Source organism: Parathielavia appendiculata (genome assembly GCF_033297405.1).
Source record: "Parathielavia appendiculata strain CBS 731.68 unplaced genomic scaffold N657scaffold_73, whole genome shotgun sequence".
NCBI lineage: Eukaryota > Fungi > Ascomycota > Sordariomycetes > Sordariales > Chaetomiaceae > Parathielavia > Parathielavia appendiculata.
The window spans coordinates 12413-17622 of record NW_026944292.1 but is presented as its reverse complement, the minus strand read 5'-3'; the positions used below and the strand labels follow the sequence as shown (position 1 = coordinate 17622).

At 58.0% G+C, this 5210-nt stretch overlaps 3 protein-coding genes across 3 annotated transcripts in view; 2 read left to right on the top strand and 1 right to left on the bottom strand.

Annotated features, from left to right (window-relative positions):
- Positions 1-521: 521 nt before the first annotated feature.
- Positions 522-1410, top strand: N657DRAFT_465113 (uncharacterized protein). The gene is made up of 2 exons (XM_062787504.1): positions 522-1194; positions 1259-1410. Exons 1-2 carry the CDS (start codon positions 664-666, stop codon positions 1349-1351), a joined length of 624 nt encoding a protein of 207 aa, XP_062641773.1. The 5' UTR covers positions 522-663; the 3' UTR covers positions 1352-1410.
- On the bottom strand, positions 1258-2130 carry N657DRAFT_651752 (uncharacterized protein). The gene has a single exon (XM_062794223.1). The coding sequence runs from the start codon at positions 1787-1789 to the stop codon at positions 1541-1543; it is 249 nt and encodes an 82-aa protein (XP_062641772.1). The 5' UTR covers positions 1790-2130; the 3' UTR covers positions 1258-1540.
- Positions 2131-2168: 38 nt separating this feature from the next.
- N657DRAFT_651751 (purine and uridine phosphorylase) overlaps positions 2169-5210 on the top strand; it is a gene marked incomplete at its 3' end in the record, with an annotated part of 3730 nt that continues 688 nt past the window's right edge. Inside the window, exons 1-4 of the mRNA XM_062794222.1 lie at positions 2169-3397; positions 3465-3503; positions 3561-3681; positions 3728-5200. Of these exons, the coding sequence (XP_062641771.1) occupies positions 2422-3397; positions 3465-3503; positions 3561-3681; positions 3728-5200 (2609 nt within the window). The 5' untranslated portion in view covers positions 2169-2421. The remainder of the gene's footprint in view (positions 3398-3464; positions 3504-3560; positions 3682-3727; positions 5201-5210) is intronic.

Below are 5210 nucleotides of genomic sequence, written 5' to 3'. Positions count from 1 at the left end.
CACGATAAACCAACATGGGAACCCGAAGAATGCTTGAGAGGCTGCGACCGCGCCCTCCTGCAGTTTCACGAGCTGAACCCCAAGAAGCCCGGGCCCCCGACTTGGGTTGAGAAACCCCCCGCGCCAAAGAGGCCGCGACGGAGGCCACGAAACACATGATATGGGGATTACTTCTTCGGTTTGAGGACAAACCGGCTTGGGAGGGGGAGTACTGTCACGGCACTGGACCGCCGATCCCTAGGTCACGTGGCACATTGCACTTAGCTTCAGGTTCATCCATCCATAGCTTCCTTTCCTCTTCATAGAGCAACGCAGTTATCTTCCCAGACCTACTATGGTTCCGTGACACTGGCAGGATCGAATCGAAGTACTGTTGCATCCCAACTCGCACTACCGACTTTAAACCCAAGCCGCTCAAGAATGACGAAAGCCAACTCGATCTCGCCGCCTTCGGCCGATGAGGAGGTCATCCAACCCCAATCACGGCCCTGTAGAGTCCACTGATCGTACCGCGTCTCCTTCCACCACGCGGTGGCCATCAAAGCCTTTACAAAAGCGTCCCAAGCCGCCAGCTGGTCCGGATGATCCTGAACATTACCAAAAGAAAGCTGAAACTTATCGTTTTGAAACGACGCCATCGTCTCCCGTCGGCCTACGCCAACAATGCTTCTCCGCAACCGGTCTGCGAACCTAGAGAGGGGAGAGAGAACCAGGGTTAGCGACTCCGTCTGCGCCATCTCTTCCGAGGACCATCCTCCCGGAACTACGCCAGCAGGATTGCTGGACGGACCTACCGAACAAGACCTCCTCGCTTCCGCTCGTCCTTCGGGGAAAAAGAAAGAAAAGCGGCTATCGCAAGACAACGCTCCGTCCGTCGCTGGGCTGCTCTTCGAGCCTGTTGACCTGCTCACTCCGTTCGAGAAAAAACACTTGCCTCCGGCCTGTGTGAGAAGAGAGGAGAAAAAAACCCTCCGTCTGTCGGGGAACCGCTGGTTCTTGTGGTCGCCTCCTCCTGTCGGCTTGCAGGCCAATTTGCCTGTTTTGGCGGGGCTGCGTCCCTGGCCCCTGACCAATCGCCTTCGCCCTGCTCGGCTCCTACCCACTCCTCTCCTGCGGATCGGAATAACCCTCGTCCCGCCGTCCAATGTTGGGTTGGGGGACTGGGGGACTGGGGGAACTTATACAAACTATAGAGTAAGTTCCCCCCATACTTAACCCTGGAGTGGTTGATTGCTCTCGCACACATAACCCTGACCTGGTTGAATGCTCTCTATTGGTCGCATCGCTCACGCAAGGCCCACTTCCTGGGCAACCGACAACAAGTGTCGGCAGCTGTCGCTTAGTCAACTGATCGTTGGACGTAGGCAGAAAGAAAAACAAAGAAAAGTCTTTGGGTCTGAACGACCATCTACGTGCTGGGTTGCGGCTCTTGGTTGAACGATTCGCTGCGGCTGACGCCTACGCTCACGCTACAGGGCCTGGGCGGCCCCGTACCCCGCCTTTGACAGGGAAACAGAGCAAGAGGGAGTGGATGGTTGGGTCAGTTGAAGAGGGAGTGGATGTACGAGGTTAAGCCGTGTCGCAACCCCTTCTGGATGCTGTGCTTGTCGGCGAGATGCCGTGTCACGCATTCGCCGTTTGGCTGCAAGGCATAGCCGCACGGGCGGCAGATCACGGCGGGCTCGGGCGCATTGATGACCAGGCCTAGTTCCGCCAGACGGAGGTCGAGTTCCCGCTGAGGCCAACGACACCAGCGCGGCGGCAGGGACGACGCTGGATGATCACCCATCATACATCACAGACAGATGGAATAAAATAAGGAGAAAGAAACAGGTTAAGCTGCCGCGGCGGACGGTATATATCCTGACGTCTTGACCGGGGGGGCCGCGACCGAGGCACTGAGTAGTTACCCAGTTTCTTTCTGTTCTTTGCGGGGGGAAGACTGAGGCAGTCGGGGGCAGGAACGCGTCTCGACGATAGCTGAGCGCGCCGAGATATGGCCAACCAATGACAACGTCGAGAGAGCATGGACTGCATTGGGAGTACGTCGAGGACGAATCGGGCCGTAGCGCGTGGTAGCGTGTCGAGATTTGACCGGGGGCCAGGGGGGCGGACAGGGGTAAATTCGGGATGGAGGCAGCGAACTCGAAGAATTCCGTGTGGCCATCCTTGTGTATCGAGCGTTGGCGCAGCCTTGCCGGTCGGCGCCGAGCAGGCTGGTGCTAAAATTAGTTGTTCCAAAGTTGTCGGGCTGCAAAAGAGGGGGTCCAGAGAGTACGGGTGAGGGGCCCGACTTTGCATACACACCTCATCACGCCTGAACCCACAACGACGGAATACAGGCCCACCTGAACCCACAAGGGCCCCGGACTTAATAGGATTTCGACCGGCCTTCCGGAGCCGACTCCGGCGCAATAACCGATGAACCCAACCGGGCCGCGGCGCCCAGCCACGCGGGCCGGCTTCGAGATTGCCGTCATCTGCGCTCTCCCGATCGAAGCCGACGCCGTCGACGCCCTCTTCGACCTCCACTGGGACGATGACGGCCCGCCCTACGACAAAGCCGCGGGCGATCCCAACGCATACTCAACCGGCACCGTCGGCCGCCACAACGTCGTCCTCGCACACATGCCAGGCATGGGCAAGGCCAGCGCCGCCGCCGTCGCTGCCCACTGCCGCGCGAGTTTCCCCAACATCAAGCTCGCCCTCATCGTCGGCGTTTGCGGTGTAGTCCCCTTCCGGCCCGGCAGCAGTGGGACGTCCGAGACCGTGCTCGGCGACGTCATCGTCAGCGATGGTGTCGTACAGTACGATTTCGGACGGCGACTTCCCAAACAGTTCGAGCCGAAAGACACGCTTCTGGACGCACTGGGTCGGCCGAACACCGAGATCCGCGCGCTGCTAGCCAAGCTCAGTGGTCTTCGTGGCCGGAAAATGCTGCAGGGCAAGATGGCCGACTATATGGACGTGCTCCAAGACGAGCCGGAGCTAACGGCTATATACCCCGGTGCTACGCAAGACAGGCTGTTTGAGGCCACGTATCGCCATATCGCTGACGGAATGTCATGCGAAGAGTGCGGTTGCGACGGCACGCTGGTGCCGCGCACCCGCCTCGAGCAGGGCGATGGACAGCCTGCGGTCCATTTTGGCCTGATTGCGTCGGGCGACACGGTCATGAAGTCGGGCGAGGACCGCGACAACATCGCACGGCAGGCAGGTGTCATAGGGTTTGAAATGGAAGGCGCCGGTGTATGGGACGTCTTCCCTTGCGTGGTCATCAAGGGGGCGTGCGACTACGCGGACAGCCACAAGAACAAGGCGTGGCAGCGGTACGCGGCGGCGACGGCGGCGGCATGCATGAAGGCTTTCTTGGTCTACTATGTGCCTTCGGTACCAGGTGAGTTATGTCCCACTAAGGAGTATTGGGGAAGACCTTGTTGAAGCGCACCTGCTAAGTGTCGTAGGATCTCTTCCTCTTCCCGAGCAGCCTACCGGACCTTGGTGTGGGTAGAACCTTATGATTATATGTCGGACCAAGTTTGTGCTTACTATATAAAAAGTCCTTGTTCCCTATACCGAGAATATGACTTTCATTGGGCGGGAATCCATCCTCAATCAACTCCAACAACAGCTTTTGGGCCCGGCTCCGAAGATCGCGCTCTTCGGCCTCGGCGGTGTCGGGTTAGTTCTGGCGGCCTGCGTATAAAGTTCGTGCTGACCAGCACAGAAAAACGCAAATCGCTCTGGCGTATATATACCGGCTCCGACGGACGAGGCCAGAGGTTTCAGTCTTCTGGGTCCATGCGAGCAATGCAGAACGATTCCGGCAAGCATATGCGTCTATCGCTCAGGAATGCCAAGTACCGGGCTACGACGACCCAAAGGCAGACGTTTTATTCCTGGTGAAAGCTTGGCTGGAGAGGAACGATTGCGGCCAGTGGCTGATGGTCATCGACAATGCCGACGATATGCAGCTCTTCTTCGGACAGCATATGGGGCTTGTGAATGCTAGCTCTTCCAGCCATAAGGAGGGCCTCGGACGGTACCTCCCCGAGTGCCCGCACGGCGCTATTCTTGTCACAACCAGGAACAAGCAGGCCGGCTCGAGGCTGACCAAGGGAAAACGCCCCATCGAGGTCGGGAAGATGGACGAAGGTGAGACAGACCGGTTGCTCCGCGCACGCCTTAACGGAATCAGCGTTGATTTTAGGGAATCATCTGCACTTTCCGTCCGCCTGGAACACCTTCCGCTTGCGCTCGTGCAGGCAGCAGCATTCATCCAAGAGAATACTATAGATGTCAGCCAGTATCTTGAACTCTTAGACAACAGCGATCAATACCTCGTCGATCTGCTCGGCGAGGAATTTGAGATCGACGGGAGAGACTCGGAGACCCCTCGTGCAGTGGCTGAGACATGGATTCTCTCATTTGAGCAGATTCAACGGCAGAATGCCTTCACAGGCGAGCTTTTGTCGCTCATGAGCCTCTTCGACCGGCAGGCCATTCCGTTGGAATTCCTATCCCGTTATAGTGAGCAACGAGGACAAGAGCAAACGGGGGGGATACAGCTCACGAAGGCATTGGGGGTTCTAAAGGCGTTTTCTTTCGTAGTGGAGGAGAAGGATCATGGCTTGGACATGCACCGGCTCGTGCAGTTGGTGACGCGAAAGTGGCTCGTCAAAAACGGCCGGATGAGGCATTTTAGCGGGCAGGCACTGTTGGCGGTGTCGCACTGCTACCCATTCGGGCGGTATGAGGATTGGGCGATATGCAGCGCATACCTTGCGCACGCATATGCAGTGCTGGGCGGTGAAGGCACTGGTTCAAGGGACGAGAAGGCTGGAAGGGCGACTCTCCTGCACTCTGTTGCGGGATTCTACATGTACCGAGGCCAATGGAAAGATGTCGAGAGGTTCCAGGCTGAAGCTGTTGAGCTACGAGAGGAAGTTCTGGGGGCCGATCATCCCCACACGCTGATCAGCATGGGCAACCTGGCGTCGACGTATCGAAACCAGGGCCGGTGGGATGAGGCCGAGAAGCTGGAGGTACGGGTGATAGAGACGTTCAAGACGAAGCTCGGGCCCAATCATCCCGACACGCTGATCAGCATAGGCAACCTGGCGTTCACGTATAAGATTCAGGGCCGGTGGGAGGAGGCTGAGAACTTGGAGGTGCAGGTGATGGAAACTCGCAAGACGAAGTTCGGGCCC

Excerpts from the sequence above, each read along its gene's own strand:
- N657DRAFT_651752 (XM_062794223.1), bottom strand. The coding sequence starts at position 1,789 with ATGGGTGATCATCCAGCGTCGTCCCTGCCGCCGCGCTGGTGTCGTTGG.
- N657DRAFT_465113 (XM_062787504.1), top strand. The coding sequence starts at position 664 with ATGCTTCTCCGCAACCGGTCTGCGAACCTAGAGAGGGGAGAGAGAACC. Across the intron at positions 1,195-1,258 it reads GAACTTATACAAACTATAGA|GTTGAATGCTCTCTATTGGT; the intron begins GTAAGTTCCCCC and ends AACCCTGACCTG.